Genomic DNA, 26,674 nt, shown 5'->3' with positions numbered 1-26,674 from the left:
ACAGAAAACTAAGTATCACATGTTCTCACTTATAAGTAGGAGCTAAACTTTTTGAAGACACATTGGACACAAAGATGGGAACAATAGAACCTGGGGACTTGAACAGAAAAGGTGGTGGGGGTGGTGGCAGAAATGTTACCTTTCAGGTACAATGCTTACTACCTTGGTGATGAGATCATTTGTACACAAAGCCTCCATGACATGCAAGTTACCTATGTAACAAACCTGCATATGTACCCCGGACCTAAAGTAAAAATAGAAAAAAAAGATTGTGGATTAAGTTCTTGTCAAACACCAATAACTTTTTTCTAAGCACTTCATATTTGTGATTCCATTATTGTTATCCGTTAGTTATTAACAATTATAAATTGCTGGTTGCTACTTTGTGTAATTGCCCCGTGCCACTCTCCTGGGAGCATCTTTCCTTTAGGGTTCAGTCTGAGCAGTACACCACTATAAAGTTGACGTTTCCAAACACTGGTCTGAAAGGCTAAGCATCGGGACTCTGGAGTTTGACAGCTCTAAGCTAACAACACAACCCCACTATTTGCCAGGTGTACAGTCTTGATGTGGCCAGTCTTCAGCTTAAATTTTTCTAACCTGTATCAGTGTGGATGTAGTAGTGAGTGGACCACTTGGGGTTGTTATGATAACTACTGTAAATGAGAACATGCCTGCAAATAATGTACTGAGTAAATATCATTTGGTGTTTATGCAATGAGGGAGTCACTGCCTTGCCCAAAACTTCATTGGCTCAACTCAATCAAGAAAATAAGCTCCTTAGTCTGGCATTTAAAGCTTTCACTATTCATTTTCTAACTCTCCAACCTTTAAACTGATAAACCTTTGCAGAAACCTAGTGCTTCACTTAAGCTGACCATTGTACCACATATACACTCTCTGTCACCCCACCCAGCCTTTGGCTGTTGCTTCCTTCCTCATGTCCAGGTCCTTCAGGGCCCAGCCTGTTACTGTTTGTGAAGTCATCCCAGCAAACCCTCATCTTTAACATGATCAATACTTTTAAACTCCTGAAGTTTGACAGCTTTTACTGCTCAATGGACCATACACAGCAGTAGACAGTAGCTCAGGATAATTCTGTCCTTGCTTGGTTCACTGTCCCCTGACCTTTGGTGACTGTAGGGCTATGCCTCATCCTACTTGCTGTGCCCCATGCCTAGCCCGCTGCCAGGGACATGCTTTCTTCATGATGGAAACATGTACCTAACATAGCTTCTTGATCTTTCTCAAGTTCATTTATTTTATATATATATGTTCATTTATTATATATATATATATATATATATAAATTTTTTTTAATTGCACTTTAGGTTGCGAGACACATGTGCAAAACATGCAGGATTGTTGCATAGGTACATACATGGCAATGTGGTTTGCTGCCTCCATCCCCCCGTCACCTATATCTGGCATTTCTCCCCATGTCCCTCCCCAACCTCCCTATCCCCTGCTGTCCATCCCCTGTTCCCCCCAACAGACCACAGTGTATGATGCTCCCCTCCCTGTGTCCATGTATTCTCATTGCTAAACACCCACCTATTATTGAGAACATGCGGTGTTTGATTTTCTATTCTTGTGTCAGTTTGCTGAGAATTATGGTTTCTAGATTCATCTATGTCCCTACAAAGGACAAAAACTCATCGTTGTTTATGGCTGCATAGTATTCCATGGTGTATATGTGCCATATTTTCCTTGTCCAGTCTATCATCGGTGGGCATTTGGGTTGGTTCCAGGTCTTTGCTGTTGTAAGCAATGCCGCAATGACATACGTGTGCATGTGTCTTTATAATGGAATGATTTAATATCCTTTGGATGTATACCCAGTAATGGGATTGCTGGGTCAAATGGAATTTCTATTTCTAGGTCCTTGAGGAATCACCACACTGTCTTCCACAGTGGTTGAACTAATTTAGACTCCTACCAACGGTGTAAATGTATTTCTCCACATCCTCTCCAGCATCTGTTGTCTCCAGATTTTTTAATGATCACCATTCTAACTGGCGTGAGATGGCGTCTCAGTGTAATTTTGATTTGCATTTCTCTAATGATCAGTGATGATGAGAATTTTTTAAAATATGTTTGTTGGCCTCATATATGTCTTCTTTTGAAAAGTGTCTGTTGATGTCCTTCACCCACTTTTGAATGGGTTTGCTTGTTTTTTTCTTGTACACCTGTTTTAGTTCTTTGTAAATTCTGGATTTTGTCAGATGGGTAGATTGCAAAAATTTTTTCTCATTCTGTTGGTTGCCAGTTCACTCTAATGATTGTTTCTTTTGCTGTACAGAAGCTCTGGAGTTTAATTAGATCCTATTTGTCTGATGTGGCTTTTGTTGCCAATGCTTTTGGCATTTTAGTCATGAAGTCCTTGCCTATGCCTATGTCCTGAATGGTTTTGCCTAGATTTTCTTCTAGGGTTTTTATGGTGTTAGGTCTTATGTTTAAATCTTTAATCCATCTGGAGTTAATTTTAATGTAAGTTGTCAGGAATGGGTCCAGTTTCTGCTTTCTGCACATGGCTAGCCAGCTTTCCCAACACCATTTATTAAACAGGGAATGCTTTCCCCGTTGCTTGTTTTTGTCTGGTTTGTCAAAGATCAGATGATTGTAGATGTGTGGCATTGCCTACGAGGCCTCTGTTCTGTTCCATTGGTGTATATCTCTGTTTTGGTACCAGTATTGTGCTGTTTTGATTACTGTAGCCTTACAGTGTAGTTTGAAGTCAGGTAGTGTGATGCCTCCAGCTTTGTTCTTTTTACTTAGGATTGTCTTGGCTATGCAGGCTCTTTTTTGGTTCCATATGAAGTTTAAAGTGGTTTTTTCCAGTTCTGTGAAGAGGGTCATAGGTAGCTTGAGGGGGATAGCGTTGACTCTTTAAATTACTTTGGGCAGTATGGCCATTTTCATGATATTGATTCTTCTTAACCATGAGCATGGAATGTTTTTCCATCTGTTTGTGTCCTCTCTCATTTCCTTGAGCAGTGGTTTTTTGTTCTTGAAGAGATCTTTTACCTCCTTTGTTAGTTGTATTCCTAGGTATTTTATTCTCTTTGTAGTAGTTGTGAACAGCAGTTCGTTCTTGATTTGGCTCTCTTTAAGTCTGCTATTGGTGTATAGGTATTTTTGTGATTTCTGCACACTGATTTTGTATCTTGAGACTTTGCTGAATTTGCTTATCAGTTTCAGGAGAGATTTCAGGCTGAAACGATGGGGTCTTCTAAATATACAATCGTGTTGTATGCAAACAGAGACCATTTGCCTTCCTCCTTTCTTAATTGAATGCCATTTATTTCTTTTTCTTGCCTGATTGCTCTGGCTAGAACTTCCAATACTATATTGAATAGGAGTGGTAAGAGAGGGCATCCTTGTCTAGTGCCAGTTTTTAAAGTGAATGCTTCCAGGTTTTGCCCATGCAGTATGATATTGGCTGTGGGTTTGTCATAAAGAGCTTTTATTATTTTGAGATACATTCCATTGATACCTAGTTTATTGAGAGTTTTTAGCATAAAGGCTGTTGAATTTTGTCGAAGGCCTTCTCTGCATCTATTGAGATAATCATATGGATTTTGTCTTTGGTTCTGTTTATGTGGTGTATTATGTTTACAGACTTACCTATGTTGAACCAGGCTTGCATCCCCAGGATGAAGCCTATTTGATTATGTTGGATAAGCTTTTTGATGTGCTGTAGCAATCGGTTTGCCAATTTTTATTGAAGATTTTTGCATCGATGTTCATCATGGATATTGGCCTGAAGTTTTCTTTTTTTGTTGGGTCTCTGCCTGGTTTTGGTATCAGGATGATAATGGTCTCATAAAATGATTTGGAAAGGATTCCTCTTTTTAGATTGCTTGCAATAGTTTCAGAAGGAGGGGTACCAGCTCTTTTTTGTATGTCTGATAGAATTCAGCTGTGAACCCATCTGGACCTGGGCTTTTTTTGGTTGGTAAGCTGTTAGTTGCTGCCTCAACTTCACCCTTTTTATTGGCCTCTTCAGGGTTTCAACTTCTTCCTGGTTTAGGCTTGGGAGAGTGTAAGTGTCCAGGAATTTATCCATTTCTTTCAGGTTTACTGGTTTATGTGCATAGAGGTGTTTGTAGTAATCTCTGATGGTAGTTTGTATTTCTGTGGAATCAGTGGTGATATCCCCTTTATCGTTTTTTATTGTATCTATTTGATTCTTCTCTCTTTTCTTTATTATTAATCTGGCTAGTGGTCTGTATATTTTGTTGATCTTTTCGAAAAACGAGCTCCTGGGTTTATTGATTTTTTGAAGGGTTTTTTGTATCTCTGTCTCCTTCAGTTCTGCTTTGATCTTAGTTATTTGTTGTCTTCTACTAGGTTTTGAGTTTTTCTGATCTCGCTCCTCTAGCTCTTTCAATTTTAATGATAGGGTATTGATTTTAGATCTTTCATTGCTTCCCATGTGGGCATTTATTGCTATAAATTTCCCTCTAGACCCTGCTTTAAGTGTGTCCCAGAGATTCTGGTAAATTGTGTCTTTGTTCTCATTGGTTTTGAAGAACATCTTTATTTCTGCCTTGATTTCATTGTTTATCCAGTCAACATTCAAGAACCAGTTGTTCAGTTTCCATGAAGTTGTGCAGTTCTAAGTTATTTTCTTAATCCTGAGTTCTAATTTGATTGCACAGTGGTCCGAGAGACTGTTTGTTATGATTTCCATTCTTTTTGCATTTGCTGAGGAGTGATTTACTTCCAATTATGTGGTCAGTTTTGCAGTAGGTGCAATGTGGTGCTGAGAAAAATGTATATTCTGTGGATTTGGGGTGGAGAGTTCTGTAGATGTCTATCAGGTTTGTTTGGTCCAGATCTGAGTTAAAGTCCTGTATATCCTTGTTAATTTTCTGTCTCGTTGATCTAATATTGACAGTGGAGTGTTAAAGTCTCCTGCTATTATTATGTGGGAGTCTAAGTCTGTTTTTAGGTCGTTAAGAACTTGCTATATGTATCCGGGTGCTCCTCTATTGGGTGCATATATATTTAGGATCATTAGCTCTTCTTGTTGCACTGATCCTTTTACCATTATGTAATGCCCTTTTTTGTCTCTTTTGATCTTTGTTGGTTTAAAGTCTGTTTTATCAGAGACTAGGACTGCAGCTCCTGCTTTTTTTTTTGCTCTCCATTTGCTTGATAAATCTTCCCCCATACCTTTATTTTGCATCTGTGTATGTTCTTACACATGAGATGGGTTTCCTGGATATAGTACACTGATGTGTTTTGACTTTTTATCCAATTTGTCAGTCTGTGTCTTTTTTTGGGGGGCATTTAGCCCCTTTACATTTAAGGTTTTTTTTTTTTTTTTTTTTTTTTTTTGAGACAGAGTTTCGCTCTTGTTACCCAGGCTGGAGTGCAATGGCGCGATCTCGGCTCACCGCAACCTCCGCCTCCTGGGTTCAGGCAATTCTCCTGCCTCAGCCTCCTGAGTAGCTGGAATTACAGGCATGCGCCACCATGCCCAGCTAATTTTTTGTATTTTTAGTAGAGACGAGGTTTCACCATGTTGACCAGTATGGTCTCGATCTCTTGACCTCATGATCCACCCGCCTCGGCCTCCCAAAGTGCTGGGATTACAGGCTTGAGCCACCGCGCCCGGCCTACATTTAAGGTTAATATTGTTATGTGTGAATTTGATCCTGCCATTTTGATGCTAGCTGGTTGTTTTGCCCATTCGTTGACACAGTTTCTTTGTTGTGTCAATGCTCTTTACCATTTGGTACGTTTTTGGAGTGGCTGATACTGGTTGTACCTTATGTTTAGTGCTTCTTTCAGGAGCTCTTGTAAGGCAGGTCTGGTGGTGATGAAATCTCTCAGCAATTGCTTGTTCATAAAGGATTTTATTTCTCCTTCACTTGTGAAGCTTAGTTTGGCTGGATATGAATTTCTAGGTTGAAAGTTCTTTTCTTTAAGGATGTTGAATATTGGCCCCCACTCTCTTCTGGCTTGTAGGTTTTCTGCCAAGAGATCTGCTGTGTGTCTGATGGGCTTCCCTTTGTGGGTAACCTGGCCTTTCTCTCTGGCTGCCCTTAGCATTTTTTCCTTCATTTCAACCCTGGTGAATCTAATGATTATGTGCCTTGGGGTTGCTCTCCTTGAGAAATATCTTTGTGGTGGTCTCTGTATTTCCTGGACTTGAATATTGGCCTGCCTTGCTAGGTTGGGGAAGTTCTGCTGGAATATCCTGAATGGTGTTTTCAAGCTTGGATTTATTCTCTCCGTCACATTCAGGTACACCTATCAAATGTAGATTAGTTCTTTTCACATAATCCCATATTTCTTGGAGGCTTTGTTCATTTCTTCTCACTCTTTTTTCTCTAATCTTGCCTTCTTGTTTTATTTCATTGAGTTGATCTTAGATCTCTGATATCCTTCCTTCTGCTTGGTTGATTCAGCTATTGAAACTTGTATATGCTTCACAAAGTTCTCGTGTTGTGTTTTCAGCTCCATCAGGTCATTTATATTCTTCTCTAAGCTGTTTATTCTCATCAGCATTTTGTCAAACCTTTTTTCAAGGTTCTTAGTTTCTTTGTGATGGGTTAGCACATGTTCTTTTAGCTCAGAGAAGTTTATTATTATCCATCATTTTAAGCCTGTTTCTGTCAATTCATCAGACTCATTCTCCATCCAGCTTTGTTCCCTTGCTGGTGAGGAGTTGGGATCCCTTGCAGGAGGAGAGGCATTCTGGTTTTGGGTGTTTTTATCCTTTTTGTGCTGATTTCTTCCCATCTTTGTGGATTTATCTATCTGCGGTCTTTGTAGTTGGTGACTTTTGGATCGGGTCTCTGCATGGACATCCTTTTTGTTGATGATGAAGTTATTTATTTCTGTTTTTTGGTTTTCCTTCTAACAGGCCCCTCTGCTATAGGACTGCTGGAGGTCTACTCCAGACCCTGCTTGCCTAGAGATCACCTGCAGTGGCTGCAGAACAGTAATGGTTTCTGCCAGTTTCTTCTTCTGTTATCTTTGTCCCAGAAGGATACCTGCCAGATGTCAGTCTAAGCTCTCCTTTGTAAGGTGTTTCTTTGGATATATGGGGGTCAGGGAGCTGCTTGAGGAGGCAGTCTCACCCTTACAGGAGCTTAAGTGCTGAGCTGTGAGTTCCATTGTTACACTGAGATCTGCTAGGCAGGTATGTTTAAGTCTGCTGCAGCGGAACTCATAACCACCTTTTTTCCCAGGTACTCTGTCCTGGGAAGGTGGTGCTTTATTTATAAATAAAGCTGCTGATGTGCTGCTGCCTTTTTTCGGAGCTGCCCTGCCCAGCTAGGAGGTAGCCTAGTCACAGTCTGCCAGCAGAGGTGTTGCTGAGCTGCTGTGGCCTCTGCCCTGCCCAGCTGCTGTGTGAATTTCCTTGCAGTTTTGTTTATAGGGGTATAGTCAGAACTGCCTTGGTGATGGCGATCTGCCTCAGTAATGGCGGTCTGCCTCAGTAATGGTGGACTGCCTTGGTAATGGCAGAAGGGCTCGGTAGTGGCGGACTGCCTTGGTAATGGTGGACGCCCTTCCCCCTACAGAGCTGGACCATCCTGGGTCCAGCTGTGCTTGCTGTGAAACTCTCGGTGTAGAGTGTTTCAGATTGCTGGTCTTTGTCAGGGGTGGGACCCGCTGAGCCAGATCACCTGTCTCCCTGTTTCAGTCCCCTTTTTTTCAGTTGAATGGGTGACTCTGTCTCCTAGGCATTCCAGGTACCAGTTGAAATGGCTGCCCAGATTTGTGTGAGTTTTTATGCAGAGATCCGCTGCACCAGCTGAAGCAGCCATGCTGGAAGCTTGTGGTGTTTTTCAGCCCAGAAATCTCCTGGTCTGTGGGCAAGTAATAACTTACTTGGAAATGCGGTGATCACTTACCCTCTGTGTTGTTCTCTCTGCACTGCAGAGCTGTTCCTATTTGGCCATCTTGGATCCTCCTCTCAAGTTCATTTAAATATGTGTTGGTGTTTTTTTTTTCTTCCTTGATGATACTGATAACATTTCCTACAGGAATAACGTTTAACCTATGAAACACTAATTATTTTCTTTTTTCTCAGGATGAACTTGACCTCACAGACAAACACAGAGAAGCCATGTTTGCACTTCCAGCTGAGAAAAAATGGCAAATATACTGTAGCAAGAAAAAGGTAAGATTTTCATTGTGATTATGGTTAACTGGAAAATAATCATTTTGATTCCCTCTGCTCTTCCATTTTACCACTAGGATTGGACAGCTGTTTGTAATGTGAAACCAGATTGAATGTGATATGTTGTGGCTGTGGTGTTAGATGTAGCCAGTGCTACTGGCTGGATGGTGTTTTTTATCAACATTTCATTGGACTCTCCTCCATCTGTAACCATCATTCATAATCATGTGTAACTGAGACCTAAAATAACGTTTGCTTATGCAAGTTAGAAATTCCCCTCTGCTCTTTACACAGCAGTCTGTATACAGTTGTCTAGGACCTGGTATGGGGTCACAGCCCTCTACAGCCACCTTCTGACAACTTTCGATTTCATCATCTCTGTGGTGTGGCCTCATCCCATGCTCCAAGATGACTCTCCAGCCACTTCATGTTCCAAACCAAGAATGGAAGGAAGAGAAGGCACAGGCTCTGCAACTCCCACTTTAAGGGACACATTCCTGGAATTATATGTCTGACTCTCTCTCATATCCCACTGCTGGTTGCATGGCCACACCCGCTGAAAAGACCCAAGTCTTTATTCTGGGCAGTCACTTCCCATTTAAGATCTGGGGGTTCTATTACTTCAAGAGATGAGGAGAATGGATATAGGGGACAGTGAAACACCAAAGCTCTTCTTATTCCCTAGTATCTGTGGCACCAGGCATTGCTCCATGGTGACTGTATCTCCTGAAATATAGTGCACTCTGCCATCTTTTAAACCCTATAGCAGATTCTGAGTATATCCTCACACCCATTTTTGGGACTAATCCTGTTCATGGCCACCTTTTACCACTTTTCCTTCTGTTCCAGCAGAGACTTAAACCAAGATGGGGTAATGAGAAGGGCAGGGCCAGCACCTAGCTCTCCAGCAGGCAGTGGACATGTTGGTTACTCCTGACCCAGGGAAACAGGAACAAACCACAATAATCCAATATTTTTTCAAGACATCACTAGGAAACCTTTTACTAGGTGAAACCAATATGTGCGTTGGGACCTCCTGTTTGGCATCTCTCAGCACATCTGCCCCCTCTTTGCTACCTTGTGTAATTGCCCTGTGCCACTCTCCTGGGAGCATCTTAAATTACTCAGCAAAGGGACACTCTCCCTAGCAGTGAGCCTGTGTGAGTGGCTCTCCATCTGACTTTATGCCTCTGATGAAGAGGTACCATGGCTCGTCCATCTTTGTAACTCCAGCATCTGATACTTTGAAATGAATGCATGATGACTGAACCACTGAATTGTCATTAGTGTTATACCGAATACTGTCAAAAAAACTAAAGCACATTAATTTTACACCTGAGCAGTTGTAATTGGTATAACTTGTGTCAGATTTGGTTCTGGTGGCCTTTGCTGAGAAATGTGGTCAGCCATAACCCCTCAGTATGATCTCTGAGCCTCTAGCAGATTATTCCCAAACTGAAGCCTTAAGAGTTCTTAATCCAGTGGTAACCAGTATGATACCATTGTGAAATAAATGTCTTCTTCTCCTCTTCTGCTCTTTCCTTTTGTATACGTTGAACCAACTAGAAAACCTCTCTGTTGAATTGATTGTCATGGCTCAAGAAACAAATATAATACATTGAGAAAGAATTTTAAGATCAAATAAAATGCGCTCAGTTCTGAAACTGGTGTTATATAGCCTTTGGAAACAAGGGAACTTTTTGCACTGCCATCTTAAAAACCTGCCTCTAGAACCTAGAAAGAGAAATCCTCATGTTGCAGGTATACATAGAGGACGTTGTCTATTTTGGCTCATGCTAGTGCAGATTTTTTCTGAAAATTAGGAAACAATACAAAGAAGGGATTGAGAATGTTCACTAGAGGAAAGAAAAGGGCAGGAAAATGGGAGCAGCTTACTGAGGAGAAAGTTTTCTTCTTTCCCAGATTTTATTACACCCTTGACAGCAATAGAAAGTTAATCATGGCAACTACTGCCCCTTAGATTAGAAAAGGCAAACCCTGGAGAATAGTAATGACCTCGGGCTTGCAGCTGCTGCTCATTTTTCAATTTCCACACCTATCGAATCCCCTTGCAAACTTCATCTCAAGTGTGCATGATGTGGGGTTTGCTTTTTGTAGGAGGATGGTTATGGATGTGGCCACTGGCCTCAGAATCCCACGTTTTGACAGATGGGCCTTTCTTATTAGTACCTTGCCAGATTGCACAAACCTTTGAGAATGCACTTCTCCTTCTAGCTTCATTCCAACAGCTTGGCTTTGTTATATCACTTAGCCATCAGTGGGAAAGCCATTTTAACCTGTTAGCAAATCTCATGGGCTTCTAGATTTGCCTCACTTTAAAATGGATGGTAGCATTGCTTGACCAAAGATTTTCTTGATTTGAGCTTCCAACACTGTTAAACTGAACTTTTAGGGCACTGCAATAAATACACAATGAATACGAGAACACAAAAACTGAACCAGGAGAAGGATATTATGTTTACCTCTTTGCAGAGAATGTAATTTCCTGAGGGACAGGTTGCCCATTCTCAGAATGGAGCCCCACGATGGCCATCCTTAATATTAAGAACAGATTATTTTCCTTGGAACATCTCTTGTGTAGCCTATTCAAATCGGGCTTATCACCAGCAAGCCAAGCCACATCCATTTCTCAGGCTGAGGAAAGCTACACCTCAGGGCTCTGTCACATTTCCCAGCTTTCAAGATTAGAACATAGGGCATTACAGACATTCTCACACATAGTAAAGTCATAGAGTAAGGGGCCACTGGAGCCAACTGAAACAGATGGTGTGAGCTGGTGAAAAGCAAACTTTTCATGTAAAAATGAACAGAAGTTGTCAAGGCCAGTGAGCCTGGGACCGAAAGACAGGGCCAAGCTTGGCTCAGCTAAGTGTCTGTTTCCCTCTCCAACAGCGACTAGAGTCCCGGCAGCAGCTATCTGCTTATCAGCCTCTGAGCTCATTTATGAAACTTCTCTATCTCCATCTCTGGTTGAAAACCTATTTCCAGAGCCAAAATGAAAGCAGAAAGTATTTCTCAGACTAGAAGAAGTTAATTGAAATTTTGTCTAATTGAGTAATATCTGGTAGGGGAGTAAGAGATGGATGTTGAGGCCTTGTTGAAAGTCCAAACAAATCTAAAACTTACTGGACTGGTTGGTCATCCTTGCTTTGTCATAGACAGCAATCTGCTGTCATTTTTTTTTTTTAACTTTCATAAAAGGTCCAAAAAAGATTCTGTTGGTTGGGATGGGGTATTTTCAGATAGGAAATGTTTGCGGTTCTTATCTTTAAAGGTAATTCCCTTTTTAGTTCCAATCACAACATACTCTTTTGTTTAAATGAGGTTTTTCCCAGTCTCTAGCCAAAAACTGCATCTGTTAACAATCTTTTGGACTTTAAACTGAAGCTTTTTAAACAATGAGCCATCTGACCACAAAAGGCATCTGGCCATACTGTATTTGCTTATTGTTAACATGATTTTTAAATCCTGGGAAAAGTAAGGAGTAAGCCTTCAGAGAGGAGAAAATAAAATGAGTATATACATGTATTATGCTGACAGCAATCTTAACAGCACAGGAAGAAATAATCTTTAATTGCTGTTCTGCCCAGGAGCAAATACACAAGTTGTGTCACTTAACCAGTCTTATTAGTATCCAGAAAATACTTGTACCCCTTCTTGGGTGTCGGAGTTTGCAAAGTAAGTAAATGGGGGCTATAGACACCGTTAGCTGTGATGACAGCAGATATTTGAGGCAAAGATGAGGATTTGATGATTCTGCCTAGTTTTTCCTGCTTTGTTTCTGATCTCTAAAGCCAAAGCTTAAGTAAATGGTATTAGATTGTTCTTACTACATTTCTGTGTGTTCTGAGTTCCACTTTGGGGAAGGTGAGTTTTTCCTCTGCTGCTGAGTGTGTGTTTGATTCTACCTTAATTAAATCATTCAATAATCTTGCCTATCCCAGCTGCAGTTCAGCTATCATAATTTTTGCAAGCTGTTGATCTGGTTCTAGGTACATACCGAAGAAATCCAGGGAAAGTGGCTGAAAGTTCAGCTAGTACTTTTCATTGAAAAGATCCTTAATTTGGTTTGTATACCCGGATTGGATCCATTCCTCACTCTTCCCTACAAAAAGGAATTCGTTTACCACATGTACAAAAAGATTAAAGTTGTATTGTGTGTGGCCATTGGGATGCAATTCTTTCAGTTCCTAGAGAGGTGAAGCCCTCCTGTGTTTGCAGTGCTAGAGAGGCAGTAGCTTGAGCAAAACATGGAATTACAGAGATTTAAATGAATTTCTGTTAAAGTAGTGGAATTAAAGACAAACCATCCATTTCTACCCAAACTAGCTGGAAAATGAGGAGACAAGATGAGACATTGGTCCTCTGGTTCTTCCCAACATCCTAATGAGAAAAGGAGTAAACTGAGAAGGGAAGCAGTGGCTGGGCACTGGGCCTGAAGATGTGAGAGGGAGGAGAAGTTAGATGTCCTCTTCTTTCTTGTACTGTGATTGATTAAATATGCAGTAGAGAGTGAGCATTGGATTTCCAGGTGCCCACTTTGCTAGATGTTAAGATTTGGGAGAGGGAACCAGTAAAAGGGAAAAAACTAGACTTCAGTGACAATATTACTAGACTTCTTCGGAAGTATCTTGTTCAATCTTCTGCAATTGAGTTTTCAACTCCAGTGATGGGTTCAAACTGGCATTTGTGCTCTTACTTGATAAGGGCTTATAGAAAGTGGCAGAAACAGCAGTGAATTGAAAGAAATTTACTGCCTTTTCCTCCCTGCTTCTCCAAAGACTGTATAAGGAAAGCATAGTCATTGCAGAACAACCAGCATTCTAGACTCTGAAGGCTCTGAAATTCTCTGTCTTATCTACATAGTCCCTGGCATTAAGAGAAGATGATTTGTGTATAATCTCATATTGAAACAGTAAGAAATAACAAGCTTTGAGTATCTAGTGTTTCACACATCAAAGCAATGCAGTTGATGAAGGGCAAGGGAAGTTAGTGTGTGATTTGTTTATTGTATATTGAATATCTTCTCTGGGACAGAGTAAACTAGACAGAGAATCTAGAGTCTTGGCTGGATTCTGACGATGATTAAAAAATGAGATACAACCTCATGCCAGCTAGAATGGAGATCATTAAAAAATCAGGAGACAACAGATACTGGAGAGGATGTAGAGTAATAGGAACTCTTTACACCAGGTGTCCCCAAACTACGGCCCGCGGGCTGCATGCGGCCCCCTGAGGCCATTTATCCGGCCCCCAGCCCCACTTCAGGAAGAGGCACCTCTTTCATTGGTGGTCAGTGAGAGGAGCACAGTATGTGGTGGCCCTCCAATGGTCTGAGGAGCAGTGAACTGGCCCCCTGTGTAAAAAGTTTGGGGACGCCTGCTTTACACTGTTGGTAGGAGTGTCAATTAATTCAACCACTGTGGATGACAGTATGGCGATGCCTTAAGGGACTAGAAATAGAAATAGCATTTGACCCAGCAATCCCATTACTGGGTATATACCCAAAGAAGTATAAATCATTCTATTATAAAGGCACATGCACACAAATGTTTATTGCATCACTGTTCACAATAGCAAAGACTTGGAACCAATCCAAATGCCCATCAGTGATAGACTGGATAAAGAAAATGTGGCACATATACACCATGGAATACTATGCAGCCATAAAAAAAAGGATGAGTTCGTGTCCTTTGCAGGGACGTGGATGAAACTGGAAACCATCATTCTCAGCAAACTCACACAAGAACAGAAAACCAAACACCACATGTCCTCACTCATAAGTGGGTATTGAACAATGAGAACACATGGACACGGGAAGGGGAGCATCACACACCGGGGCCTGGGGTTTGTGGGGCTAGGGGAGGAATAGCAGGGGGTGAGGGGATTGGGGAGGGGTAGCATTAGGAGAAATACCTAATGTAGCTGACTGGGCAATGGATGCTGCAAACCACAACCATGGCACCTGTATACCTATGTAACAAACCTGCACGATGTGCACATGTACCCCAGAACTTAATGTATGATAAATATATTTTTTAAAAAATAAGCCAAATTTATTGGAGTGGATGGCCCTGGTAGGAGAAGCAAATAGAATCAAATAATAATCAAATGTTGTCATAAGCTCCATAAAAGGGTAAGCAGACAGGCTCTGGGGCACAGAGGAAGGAGCAGCCAGCCTCTAGGTGTTTATATGTGTGACTGAGACAACCATTCCCTTAACATTTTGACCCACCATTGGTTACAGCAGTGGGAGTTGATGTTTGGCTTTGATCTCATCATCTAGAAACTGGCTCCTTTTTCAACATTTGAGCTATATTTACATGTACTGTACACTTTCCCTTTTGATTTCGATTTTGTTTTCTGTCCCTTTGCCATTGCTTAAAAGGTCAAGTTTGGACTATTGACTGAATCTGATCTTTATTAAACACAATTTGTAGATCCTGTTAGGAAATCTGTAAAAGGCTTGAACTTTAGAACAACAAAGTCAGTGCAGGGGAAGACTAAAATAATTGAGGCTTGTTCAGTCTAAGAAAGAGAGTCAGATGGAAACTCCAACACTGGCTAATGTTTAGTGGATGTGCCCCAGTTCAACTGTTTTATTGGTCAAAATGTTACCAAATTCCAATTGGTCAATAGGAGCTGCCCCAAGCCCTCCCACTAAAAACCACCCTGACAATCTGGCCCTTCTCCCAAAGACCCGCAGGTCTTCCCCCATGAGTCTAGGACGGAAGGGCTAACTCCTGGTCCAGCACAGCCTGGAACTTCACTGCCCTGTTCCTACACTGCATCATTGGTTCTTATTCATCAGTGCCCCACTGGTTGATCAACATTTTGAATATTGACTTGCAGATGTTGGCCAAAACCATTTGGTAATGTGGGTCCAGAGTCTGGAATATTCCTCTTCTAAAAAGTGGTAAGAGATGTAGAAGAGGAATTTTGTGGGAGAATGTTTTTGGCAATGTTGTCCCTAAAAGCCAATGACTGTAAACAACTTAAAGGATAGCCACACTGTAGCCATAGCCATACTATGCATGCAGACAGCAGACAATCTTGCAGCCAAGGAAAAATGGGTTTCTAAAGAAATGTTAATGTCATGGGACTCTGCTTAGCATGTAATAGCAAGATTTTTAAAAAGATACAGTAGTCTTTTCCTCTCCCATGATTTTGCTTTCCATGGTTTCACTTACCTACAGTGAACTGAGGTCCAAAAATAGGTGACTACAGGACAATAAGATGTTTTGACAAAGAGTCCATACTCACATAACTTTTATTACAGTCTATTGTTATCATTGTTCACTTTTATTATCGTTGTTGATAATCTCTTGCTGTGCCTAATTTATAAAATAAACATACATAGGTAGGTATATGGGGGAAAAAAGTGAATGTAGGGTTCAGTACTATCCAATCTGAGGTTTCCGGCATCTACTGGAGGTCTTAGACTGTATCCTTCATAGATAAGGGGGGACTACTGTAAAACTTTGTAATTAGTGTAATCAAATGTCTGCCAAAGTGTATATAAAGAGGTAGGTGGACAGAAAAATAATTGTGAGCTAGAATTGTGGGTGATTCCAAATTTTCTGAAGCACATTATTCTCTTTTACCTTAAAATATTTTTTCCTGGTTGTAAAAACTAAAATTACTCTGTTTAAAAATTCATGCAGTGCGTTTTATATTAGGCTTTAGCCAGAGAAGCAGGATCACTGGGACATGGTTTGTTTCTCTCTGTCTCAATAGATGTGGTTCAGCTTAGCCAATTTGAAGCTTACAAAGCCACCACATATTTCTATTAAAATTAGGATGAAAAAAATAAATATTTAAAATGCAGCCAATGCTTATGTTGTCAAGACAATGTTGGCATATTTTTTTCTTTGTCCAGCTCAATCTCTCTCTCTCTCTCTCTCTCTTTCTCTCTCTCTCTGTCTCTGTCTCTCTCTGTCTCTCTTTGTCTCTCACTTTTTACTCTTACCTAGGGAGAGTAAAGCAAAGGTTGACCCATAAACCACTGAGGTTTTAGTACACTTACCTATTTAGGCAGTGACTCTGAAAACATAGTGATTATGGCCCTGATGAGATACTCTTGGTTTTCTGCCCAGAAACCCCCTGAGGGCATGTTTCTCATTGTCCTTGTCCTCCTAAGTGCTATCATCTCAAAGCTAGTAACCCATTTCCTTTCTGTATTTTCTTTTTATTGCAAAAGGCAGCACTATTAAAATGAACACAGAATTTTGGATCTGAAGTGTGAAATACTGTTCATTCAAAGATTCTCTCCCTCTGACAGTCAAGTCAATGTTAGATTATAGTCTAACAAAAAGCAATTCATTTTTGAATATTTATTTGCCTCCTCTTCCTCTGATTCCTTTGTTTAATGATACCAGTGTTGGGTATTATTTTTGTTTTCCTGTCAGCTTTACCACTTGTGTCATTTGTCCTACAACCACCCCTGCCTTGTGTATCCAGAATGGTCCTGTGCCTACAGTGTGCATTTTCATAAATGTTGCTTCTCAGTAGATGCCCATTGTCTTAATGAAGCAGCAGTAAGTGAATGTACTCAAAGGTTGAACCAAAACATTAACTGTCTTTTCTCTTTGGTGCTTGGAGAATTGAATTAATCTGCAATATTGTGGACAACTTTTGGAGCCATCTGTTGGGTATAACATTCTGGTTCTGTAGAGTCCTCCTTAGGGATGGATCTTCTCCAACAGCCTTTCAATCCAGGAATCTGCATGTAACTTTCCTGAATTATATTTGTCCCTCATAATTGTTCCAAACTATAGTATAATGTATGTGTAATACAATTTTTTATAAGGTAAATGGAAGCCAAATAAATACTTTGTATAGTTACAAGTCGTCTAAAAGATAATCTTGGAAGGGAAGATACCGTTTACTGGTTGCATGACCTAGGGCATGTTAACCTCTCTAATTTCTCCCTCCTCTGTAAAATGAGATTAACTTCATGGGGTTGTAGTGAAAATTAAATGAGATAATATGATTTAGTACTTATCAAGAGCTTGGAGGCATGGTAACTTTAGCTGTTGTCATAGTCAATGGTAATAAAGGTGACTATGTTGGTAATAGTATGAACTAAGTTTCTACTTATTCACCCATATGCCAACCTGGGATTAATCTCCATTTTTCTTGTTTTTTGAGTGATGTTAATGTCTGGTTTTCTCAGAACGATAGTGATAATTTCAAAATAGCTGAACTGTAGGATATTTCAGAGGCAGAAATAGTAAGTTGGGAGGTTGTACTACAGATAAGGGAAGAGACTGAGAAAGTCACTATGCTCAGCACCAGAAGTTGGTAAAAGGAGGACTCATTTGACAAAAGTTGTAGGGCAGTGGTGAATAAAATGCAGTCCATTGGCGTCTAGGTGGGACCCTGGACCTGATCTCCAGAATTAAGGAACACCCTTAATTTATGCTTGGGAAGTCTCAGTCCAGGGATTCTCAGCCTGCCCGGCACTTCTTTTTTGCTCTTAGCCAAGTTCCCTCCACAGTGCTTCAGCACACTACTGACCAGGCATAGCCCATGGAGAAGCTCACATGAGTGGCTTTGCTGAAGTCAAGTCTGGAAAGTGGATATGTGTGAGTTTGGCCACTTTTTTTTTTTTTTTTTGGAGACAGAGTCTTGCTCTGTCGCCCAGGCTGGAGTATAGTGGCGTGATCTCGGCTCACTGCAACTTCTACCTCCTGAGTTCAAGCTATTCTTCTGCCTCAGCCTCCAGAGTAGCTGGAACAACAGGTGTGTGCCACCATGCCTGGCTAATTTTTGTTTTTTAATAGAGATGGGGTTTCACCATATTGGCCAGGCTGGTCTCAAACTCCTGACCTCATGATCTGCCTGCCTCGATGCTGGGGTTACAGGCATAAGCCTCTGTGCCCGGCCAAGTTTGGCCACTTATTAAATAAAATTTAAATTTGTACTCCACTGCTTAGAAAAGGTAGGTGATTGATGAATATCTTCAGTTTTGAAATAAGAGTATTTTTTGATGAAAATATTGCTACTGCTGTTGTCTGCAATGGGGGAAAATCCCTTTATAAGACCCAACACAAAGAGATTTCATTAAGTGAGCCATTTTTTCCAAATAACTAAATTATTAGGTCGAAGTGAGCCAGATTCACAGATGCCCTGTTCAGCCGCACATTTGCTCAAAAGTTTGCAGCATTATAATTCAGTAGTGCATTCTAGCTGTGTTATTTCTGAAGTTAACGAAACAAAACTTCAGTGTTGGGAAGATAATAAAATAACGTTTCAGCACATTTGCAGATACTGTTATTATTAAAAGTATTAAATGTAATTACCAGAGCAACCATTCTAGGTTCCAATAAATTGACACTCTCAAATTTTCTAACAGATAAAACTGACCTTTGATGATTTTCCTCTCAAGTCATGAGATATAAACTATTGCTTTCTGGTTGATTACTTTTGATTGTGAAAATGTTAAATATACAAAAAAGTACAGAATATAATAAATACCCATATTTAACAAATGCTAGTAACATTTTACCGTATTCACCTCAAATTTTTTTTAAAAAAAGAAATAAAACATTATAAATATAGTTGAAGCCCAAAGGTGACTGCTCTTCTGAAGGTAGTTTGTGTTTCTTTTACTTACCCATATATTTATAGCCTAACTCCATGTGCATTTATTCCTGAACAGTATATACTGTTTCTTCATTTTAACTGCTGTATAGTGTTCCATTTTATGAACATGCCACAGCTTATCTCCATTAGACCATGCTTATTTTCAGTTTTTTTAATATTTAAAAACATTACGATGAATGTGTTTGTGCATATGTTCAAGAATTTCTCTAGAATAGAAACCTAGACATGTAGTTATTAAGTTGTTTGATGTAAACATTTTCACCTTTAATTGCTCTCCAAAGTGGTTATAATAACTTACATGTGCAGTGAATTAGTTGTCAGCCATGTGTAGAGTTGGTACTGTCTGAGGGAAGGAAACTAATATCTCATTACTCTGATCAGTCATTTTATAAAAGTTTAAATGTTTTCAGTATAAGAAACTGTCATTGAAGTTTTCAGTTTTTCCCCCTATGTCTCACCAATCAAATTGAAGTAAAAATTGCTGTAATAAAAAGTGCTCATTAAAAACAAAAACTAAAAGTTTAGAAAATTAAATGTATTCTATTCAAATACATACAAAGCCATACAAAAGTACAAAAATATTAGAAGTATATTAAGGTCTAGACGAGTGAACCATACACAGAACAAACCAAATAAATATTGAGTCAATTGTTCATATTGTTCAAATGAATTGTTTAAATGAACAATTCACTCAATATTTATTTGGTTTGCTCCATGTATGGCTCACTCTTCCTTTCGTCTAGACCTCTTTGCACCCTGATTTCCAGACCAGGCAAATTGCGTTTCCATCTTTAGCAAGCTCTTGACTGATATTTGCCATCACTGAACACAGGAAGTTCCTCTGAGGCATCTGCCACTTCCCTGGTTGGTGACTAAAGTGCAGGTGCAGAATCAGCACATCTGCACAGCAAGCAGAGGGACTGTGGCTGGGACTCGTGCAATCAGCCTTTTCTTCCTCTAGCCAGAGCAACTTTATCTTGTGCATTTCTTTATAAAAGTTTTTGAGACTCTCTCCTTTTCCTTGATTCCTTTGGCTATTCAGAAGTTGAGAGGTCTAACTGGCTGTCTAGCCCCCATTCCTAAATTTTGAGCGAGTTTCTACACACAGGTCAATTTGTGGATTTGAGGGTTGTTGATTCCTTAGTCTGTAAATACTTTCCTTTGTTCTTTACAGAACTGTAAAAGCAGTAACAATGAGTCTGCTTTGTGTATACTATCTCTCTCTTGTGCTAATACAGGTTGAGTATACCATATCTGAAACTTTAAAATCCAAAGCTTCTAAAGTGAGTGCCAAGATGGCTCTCAAAACAAATGCTCATTGGAGCATTTTGGATTTGAGATTTTCAGATTTTTGGATTAGGGAAGATGAACAGGTATGTATACTGCAAATATTCCAAAACCTGAAAGAAAAAATCCAAAATTTGAAACAATTCCAAAATACCAAAGCACTTTAGTTAACCCAAACTTGCATTTCTTTAGTGAGTAACAGTGCTTTACTCAAGGTCTTGCATTCCCTATAACTGTGGAACACCAGCCTGGAAGAGAGTGGAAGAGAATGTCCTTGTGTTTATGTTCACTTATAATCCAACAGTAACAAAAATAAGTTAGCAATATACAGCTGAGAAAAAGTAAGACAGATTAGTTGGACAACCCAATTAATGGTGAGTCATGGGGAGCATGAGGGTAGTGTGTCCTGTGGAACTCTCTTGGGCTAGAGAGGCAACTCTCTCAGCATTCGATCAGGGCTTGTCACTCATGCCTGCATTGGTGCTGCACGGTAGGAAGAATGCTCCTGTCTTGGCTGCTATCCCTGGAGGGGATTTGGAATGTACGCTCTGAATGGCAGTCCTGGAAGACAGTGGTTCTCGACTTTCACAGAACAGCAATCTTTGGCCCTCAAGTTATTCTTAAACAGGTTCCTTTTAACAGCTCTGATGCAGGAAAAACTCGGTTGTGTGTCACTTGCCGAGGTAGGAGTGTGACTACCTTGGAGTCCTCCATGGTTGTCACAGAATGTTATCAACAGTGCTGTTGTGGAACCAAGATTCTAAAGGTGACTATGCGAGATTCTTCGAACTCCTTGCCTGTGTGTGTTGAAGAATAAGGGCATGGCGCCATTTCATTTCCAAAATTCTTCAGTCTGCAAATGCAGAATTTCACTAGTCATGAAAATGGACTGCTATGGTGTCCTGTGGAACTCGGAGTGAGTTTGTTTCGAGAGTCTGAGCAAACAGTTTCAGTAATCTGAGTAAATAGTCTCTGATGTGTATCTCACATCTGAGAATCCACAAGGAGCTGTCCATTGCGGCTACCACCAGCCCAGTGGACTCCCAAGGGACATACAGCACTGGAGACGTGCTAGACCGATGCACACCCTTTGTTACAGCATTCCTTAGAACTGTGGCTTCCTGCCTTGGAGCAGTGGAGTCCTAATAACCTCAAGCAAAACTAGCATAAAGGTTTATTTTGATTGCTAGCTCTGAACAATTGGGTGTGGTTGCCTGGAGCACTTTGAGAAGCATTCAGAGGTTATGAATGGTTTCAGTAAGAAATAGGGCCAGGTGCCCTGGCTCACTGCTGTAATCCTAGCACTTTGGGAGGCCAAGGAGGATCATATGAGTTCAGGAGTTCAAGACCAGCCTGGCCAACATGGTGAAAACCCATCTCTACAAAAAACAAAATTAGCTGGGCATGGTGGTGTGTGCCTGTAATTCTAGCTACTTGGGAGGCTAAGGCACAAAAATTGCTTGAACCCAGGAGGTGGAGGTTGCAGTGAGCTGAGATTGTACCACTGCACTCTAGCCATTTTTTTTTTCCTCAAAATGAAAAATAGCATCTGCCATGACATATGATGGAGAATATGGCAAATATTTGCTATCTCTGTCTTTGAAGGGTCCTCTTGCCACTAGATTACAGTCAGATTCAAGTAGCTTATTCCATGCTGTCTTTCCCTTTTCTTTCTTTCTTTCTTTTTTTTTTTTTCCTATCTCCAGTAATGGGTATAAGCAAGCTGTCTTTCCCTTGAGCTTCTCTCTGGTTCTCCACAGACTCTCCAAGTGGGATGGCCCATACGTTGACAGAAAGACTGCCCCGAGGCTGTGTGACTTCACCAACTCCAACTCCAGGTGATAGGATTATGAAAGACATCAATATGGAAGGAAATGGCCCCTTTAGAAGATATATCAAAGAGGAACAGAAAACACTTTTCCTGTGTCTTTCCCATATGTGTTTATTTTTTAACTAATAGCTCCAGCATACTTAATTGTATTGAATCGTTTCATTCTTGGTATATTTCAGAATTTCTCCTCTTTGAAAAGTAGGAAGAAGCTTTGAGCTTCTAGTATAAGTTAGAACATGCCACTAATACTTATAATTTAAGGTCCTCAAAATTCCTTACACATTAGGAACCTGGTAATTTGTGGCACTAGAAATGAGTTAGAGTAGAGAGTCTACCAAAGAATACCACCCTTAAGTTACAGTGTCTTAAATTCTGTTATTCTTCAGTGTGGTACAGAGCAGCATTGACTTGTGCAGTATCCTTTTATCCCCATTTGTTTTCTCAATTTCTAAGAGGTTCTTTGCTATGTCTCCATATAGAGATGTTTCCAAGATAGTGGTATCTTCTGACTAGTGCTTTTCTTCTTTCTTTTGCCAAAAATGCCGTCATTAATTCAGGGGTACATTGTAGAGTTTATGATGGCCTCTGACTCTCCTTGGGGACAGTTAACATTGCATTAGCAATTTTTTCTCATTCTGAGGACGAATCCCTGAATGGAATATGCCTTTATGTGCTTACTGTTACTCCTGATTCTCCTATTAGCTTAATTACTGTTTTCCAAAGGGTCCTCTCTTGTTATAGCCTTGTGTTAAACATTATATTGCAAATCATAAACACACTTTGATTGTTTTCCCAAGGGCTGGTTACAGAACATCAAAACCTGCTTTATGACATTCTGAAAGGTGGGTCTCATAGCCCAAATGTGGTAGCAAGATGTGAGGCAGCAAAGGCCATTGACACCGCTGATTGAATTTGCACACTACATAAGGGTTTAGCCATGTGTGTCCAAGTACGTTAATTTACAAACCAACCGAACCACATTGTACCTGGGTCTGTAGCACTCCATGGTGACATGTGGATCAAAGATTTGGCTCTTAACAAGCTATGTGGGAATAATTTGTTTTATGTCATTGCCACTCTTGTGTCATAGGCACAGTGCCTGCTGGCAGGAGGTTGTGAAGTTGTATCACTTCTGAAAATAATAATTGGAGAATATTTCTTTTTCTTTGCCATGAAAATGAGGGGGAGTTGTCATATAAATTGGTTTCAGATGTTGGAGTTGTACTGCTTGAGAGTTTTAGGCTTCAGTCATATGCCATGCTGTGAAGTGCTTTGCCAAAGTAATGACTTGTTAAAATAAATAAAGTAAGTGTCTCATAGTTTGGGAAGTAGACTGTAAAATCTCAGTTCTTAGTTCTAGGTAAAAGTTGTGGCTGCTTTCTTAGATATACCAGGTGCACATAAAACACATTCCCTCACAACCCCTCTAACTACCTCCCAACTCCTTGTAAAGTCAGCTGAGGCTGGTTCAGGAAAGAAGAGAGTGTTGGAGCAGAGGGCTCCTGAACTCTTGGAGAAATGCAGTGATATTGTTGCATTTCTCTTTGCTGCTCTTCCCGACAGGGTGACTAGGTCTCTGTAAAGCGGCACTCTTTTCTTGCTTTTCTGGGGTGTGTGATTCTGGGGAGAACAAAAATAACAGCTGTGTGTGATTTCATTCAGGTCATTCAGAAAACTTCAATGATTTTTACCAGTGTAAATAAAGTTTGTGATATTGGAAAATATTAATGTAACATTTTGTACTATCAAGAAAATGTCTCAAAGGATTTTTCCCAGTGGAGTTTAGGAATGCTTGCACTGTATCTTTACCTTGAAGTTAGAAGATCCATTGATAAAAACCAGTGCTTAGTAGAAAAGGAAGGAGAATTAATGATACTTGACAGTTTTTTGGTTTTTTAACGTGATGAGAAGAGAGAGTGAAGAGTCTAAATAGGCCTACTTCTTTGTAGCTATACTTGCAAAGACTTAGAACCTATTGTCAGAGTAAACCTGGAATCTTCTCAGAACATCCCAACTCTAAAGTTTAGAAATGTGTTAAGTCTAGGATCTGCTAAGTCTGTCTCATATTCATGGATAACTCTCAAGGAGAGCAGGGAACTTTGTTCTTTTATTCACATATTCCAACACCTAGAACAGTGCTTAGCTCATTATTTAATAGAATTCAGTAAATATTTGTTGGATAAGTAAAGGAATGAGAAGGAATGCAAATGCCTTTTTGGATTCCATTCAGCATTGTAGATATGAGTTTAGTGAAAACAATTCTGCTCCTGTCCTGCCCTTGAGAAGCCCTATGTTTAGCAGTATAGTATTAATGCTGCCACAGAGTTTGGTTTTCTACACAAGTATTTAGATTTTAAAATGCTGCCGTGACTTTGGGAGATTTAGTAGACTGTATGTTACTGTAACATGGCACCCAGCTCTAGACCAAACTGTTAGGGAGCAGCAGTTGAGTATAGCCTCTTTTCTGGCTGGAAGGTCTACCTTCACTGAGTTCACAGCTTTCTTTCTTTTTTTTTTTTTTTTTAATCAATAGTGCAGAAAGACTTAGTAATACACCAGGTACTTAACCAACAAATTCCTGAGCGGGGTAGAAGACCAAGTGCTCCCTTCCAAGGGAGATGGAATGGTCAGGAGCCAGTGGTCTCAAGTATGAGACTCCGTGATGCACAGATAGAAACCATGTTATACAGCCTAGGTAGGGCAACAGAAATAGACAGAACTGAGGTAAAATGGTCAGAATGGGGTAGATGTTCTTGAGCAAGAACTCTGGGAAAGCCTGGTCATTTAGGTAATTTAGGTGTGAGGAGCCTGGAGTAGTGTTAGTCACGCAGTGTGGCTTCTGCATGGTACCTTTATAGATTGTGTTTTCTTCAACCAGGATATACTAGTCATGCATCTTTTATTTTGCTAAGCTACAGTTATTGTGAAATGGAGTAAATACCAGACAGACTAAATATCCTGTCTATAGCACTCTTCAGAGTCATCTCTACTTTTGTCTCAGGCTTATTTCACAAATCTGTAAATAATTTTTTTAAAAACCTGATGGTACTTCCAGTGATTCTTATCCACTGAAATGCAAATTGAGTCTGATACAACTAAATGTTGCCCTCTTGGCCAGGTTTGCATCTGTTTGCAAACTCTTTCCAACATCATGATGCTTATCATAAGTCTACTCTTTGGGTTCTCCTTTCAACCAGTTGTAATATCTTCCTAGGTCTCTCACTTATTAGCAAGTTTGGTAAAGTATTTGACATGAGTTCATGTCATGCTTTTAAAAAATTATTCTTTACCAGTACAGAATTTTAAACTTAAGAGAATTGATAAAGAGGGAGCTGACTGATTCTAAGTGATCTGAAGTCTTTAAGTATATTTTATTTTTGAGTACGTGATATGGTAGCAAGAGGCTTTCTCTGGGCAAACGTGGCATTTTGTATTGGCTCAAGTAGTCTTTCTATCTGCATAAACCAGAAAAAAGGAAGGAGCAGAGCCCTGGGGGTCAGAGGAGGTATCAGGCTTCATATACATATATAAAAGACATTCCTATGATATGTGAATGGATGGATATACAGGTGAATAGCAGAAATAGCAAGAGTCATCTAGAGGTGTGAAAAACAACTTAAACGTCCCCCCAAATTTCTTGACAGCTGGCAAGGCAAGGTCCTATTCATGGATTTTCAATTTTGTTAACTTGGATTTATGTTTTAGAGGTGACGTATCCTCCATCTTATAATAAGAAAACCCATTTTGCTGTTTAGTTTGTGGCCAACTTTGTTAAAATATGTACACTTTACAAAGCAAGAACTATACCTATTTCCCTCCACTTAATGAGACGTGTCTTTTATTCTAAGCCATAAATGTCATCTGTGAGGACTATCAGGAGAGTGAGAGCTTGTTCTGTTTCTTCTTGGAGAGACATTTTGGATATAAACTTCCCTCTCAGAGTTTGTCTAGAATTGTGAATGACTAATACAAATATGTGTAAAAAGTCCTTTTACAGGAGCTTAGTTATGTTTGTTAAAGTTATCCTTGCAAATAATGGGCATGAGGGTACGATGAACTTGCGGAAAACTGGAGATTTGTTTATGAATTGAGGAAGATAAACTTGTGTGATACAGCCAGTAGAGAATTTCTGGCTTGTTAAAGGGAAGGTTTGGGGAGGATATAATCACTTTATTCAAATTGTTTAAATATTTGCTGGGTCATTGTTCATAGGAGAGATTAGATTTACTCCATGTAGTTCCCATGGACCAAACTAAGTCCAACAAGCGCTTGACGTTACAAGGAGACATCTGTCAGTTCAGTGTCAGGTGAATTTTTTAACAGTTCATGGGAGTGCTAGCTCCAAAAGATGATGGATCTCTGGAAGCCTTCTCAAGAGCAGGTGATGGATCTCCTGCAACCTTATAAGGGACCCCTGTGAGAGGAAACTCAGCCCAGGTTGTCTCTAGGGTCACAGACCAGTTATATAATCCTATGATGTCTGCTTGAAAGCATGCACATGTTTCATTAAAACATTAGGAAAAACGGAGAAGAAGGTTTACTCTTTCTTCCATGACTTGCCCTGTTATTGCAAGTCATCATTCATTCTTTCCGGAAAAATGACTGACATTCTGAGGCTTAGGAGGAGGTGCTGGATTTCCTGGCAGTTGAAGAAGCCACTGTTCTGGAATCATTCTTTGTGTGGGCCCAAGCGGATTTTGGCAACAGATGTACTTGATATATAATTGTGGCAGTAGCCAAAAAATGTAGCCAGGATTGGCAGTCCCAGGGACCACATGGCT

The 26,674-nt window shown here is 40.1% G+C and overlaps 1 protein-coding gene across 4 annotated transcripts in view; it reads left to right on the top strand.

Moving 5' to 3' along the window:
* Positions 1 to 26,674, top strand: part of DAAM1 (dishevelled associated activator of morphogenesis 1) — a 190,174-nt gene that overhangs the window by 100,408 nt on the left and 63,092 nt on the right. For all 4 annotated transcript variants that reach the window (XM_074393177.1, XM_003924387.4, XM_074393176.1 and 1 more), the window contains one exon: positions 8,057 to 8,146. In XM_074393177.1, coding sequence (XP_074249278.1) covers positions 8,057 to 8,146 — 90 coding nt within the window. The remainder of the gene's footprint in view (positions 1 to 8,056; positions 8,147 to 26,674) is intronic.

Source organism: Saimiri boliviensis, chromosome 2 (assembly GCF_048565385.1).
Source record: "Saimiri boliviensis isolate mSaiBol1 chromosome 2, mSaiBol1.pri, whole genome shotgun sequence".
Classification (NCBI taxonomy): Eukaryota; Metazoa; Chordata; class Mammalia; order Primates; family Cebidae; genus Saimiri; species Saimiri boliviensis.
Note: the sequence above shows the minus strand (reverse complement) of the source record. Positions and strands in the feature narration are given on the sequence as shown.